The sequence below is a fragment of the Dendrobium catenatum genome, unplaced genomic scaffold, assembly GCF_001605985.2.
Source record: "Dendrobium catenatum unplaced genomic scaffold, ASM160598v2 original_scaffold_45091, whole genome shotgun sequence".
Lineage (NCBI taxonomy): Eukaryota > Viridiplantae > Streptophyta > Magnoliopsida > Asparagales > Orchidaceae > Dendrobium > Dendrobium catenatum.
Window position 1 is genome coordinate 1 of NW_021363547.1, and position 1,760 is coordinate 1,760.

General features: G+C 49.1%; 1 protein-coding gene across 1 annotated transcript; it reads left to right on the top strand.

Annotated features, from left to right (window-relative positions):
• Positions 1 to 95: 95 nt before the first annotated feature.
• Positions 96 to 1,734, top strand: LOC110099598 (transposon Ty3-G Gag-Pol polyprotein; the record flags this gene model as incomplete). The annotated part of the gene is made up of 2 exons (XM_028691674.1): positions 96 to 704; positions 783 to 1,734. Coding segments are annotated over exons 1-2 (1,561 nt in total), but the record flags the coding sequence as incomplete, so codon positions are not given.
• Between the last annotated feature and the right edge of the window lie 26 nt (positions 1,735 to 1,760).

Genomic DNA, 1,760 nt, shown 5'->3' on the forward strand with positions numbered 1-1,760 from the left:
CTTGTCGTTTGAAAGGGGGAGCCAGTGCTTGGTGGTTACAACTGCAGCAAAACAGGCAGCGAGAAGGACGGGGACCCGTTCGGAATTGGCACCGAATGAAGCAGCTTATGAGAGGTCATTTCCTGCCAACCGATTACGAGCAAATGCTCTTTCATCAGTATCAACATTGTAGCCAAGGGCAACGCACCGTCAGTGATTATACCGAAGAATTTTACAGATTGAGCGCGCGCAACAATCTGAGAGAATCTGAGAATCAACTCGTCGCCAGGTACACGGGAGGTTTGCGGGAAGCAGTGCAGGACAAGTTGCAACTAAATTCCCTGTGGACACTCTCACAGGCTGTCAATTTTGCACTCAAGGCCGAGTTGCAACTATCAAAACAATCTAAGAGTTACTCCTCGCGACGGATCCTCCCTGACCAGCCCAGCGATTCCCGCAGTCTGAGTTCTAATAAACCCACCGCTCAAGCATTACCCTCGGGTTCCAGTAACAATTCTGACGGCAAAGCACCCTTCAAGCCTCGGCCACCACCAAGAGATAATCCTTACATGAAGCCCACTACCTTAAAGTGCTTCCGTTGTTTCCAGCTGGGGCACAAATCAAACGAGTGCCCCACACGTCCACAGCTACAGCTCGTTGAGGGAGACAATGAGGAAACGGAAGAGAGGATCTCGGCCGATTATGATGAGAATGTAGAGGAACTGGTACCTGATGAAGGAGACGTCGTTGTGTGTATTTTGGAACGCCTCTTATTGGCACCTCGTTAACCTACGAATTCTCAGCGGAACGCGATATTCCGCACGCGGTGCACCATCGGTGGACGAGTTTGCGAACTCTTGATTGACAATGGGTGCACTGAAAAGGTGGTCTCCCGCTCCTTGGTACAGGCCCTGCAACTCAAGACGACGAAGAACCCCCAACCGTATAAAATCAGTTGGGTCAAGAAGGGGGTAGAGATTTCTATTTCGGACATGTGCCGAGTTAGCTTCTCCATTGGCAAAAATTATACATGTGAGGTCCTATGCGATGTTATTGATATGGATGTTTGCCACATGATTCTGGGCCGCCCATGGCAATATGACAACGGAGCTGTATATGATTGCCGCCAAAATACGTATTCCTTTGAATGGAAAGGGCGGAAGATACGGCTCCTTCCACATGTCCCTGTATCGGTTGACACCTCCAATAAGAACAAGGTTGTTCTTAATATTGTGTCTGGAGCCAACTTCCTAGCAGGACAACCTTCATACATTTATGCTGTGGTGGCTGTTGATGATCCTCCAAGTCAACCACAAGCGATCCAGGCTCCAGAAATTGCTGCTGTAATTCAAGAGTTCGGGGATGTGATGCCCGCTGATTTACCGTCTGAGCTGCCACCTATGCGGATGATTCAGCACCAAATTGATTTGGTTCCTGGGGCTAATCTGCCCAATCTACCGCATTACCGCATGAGTCCGAGAGAACATGAGATCTTGCAGGAGATGATTGAAAATTTGCTGAAGCAAAAATTGATCCAGCCGAGCCTTAGCCCGTGCGCAGTGCCCGCTTTGCTTGTTCCAAAAAAAGACAATAAGTGGCGAATGTGCATTGATAGTAGAGCTATCAATAAGATCACTACCAAGTTTCGGTTTCCCGTCCCGCGCATTGAGGAGATGCTTGATAAGCTCGCCGGATCTAAATTGTTCTCCAAGCTCGACCTCCGCAGTGGATACCATCAGATACGAATTCGTCCTGGTGACGAGTGGAAGACCGCCTTCAAA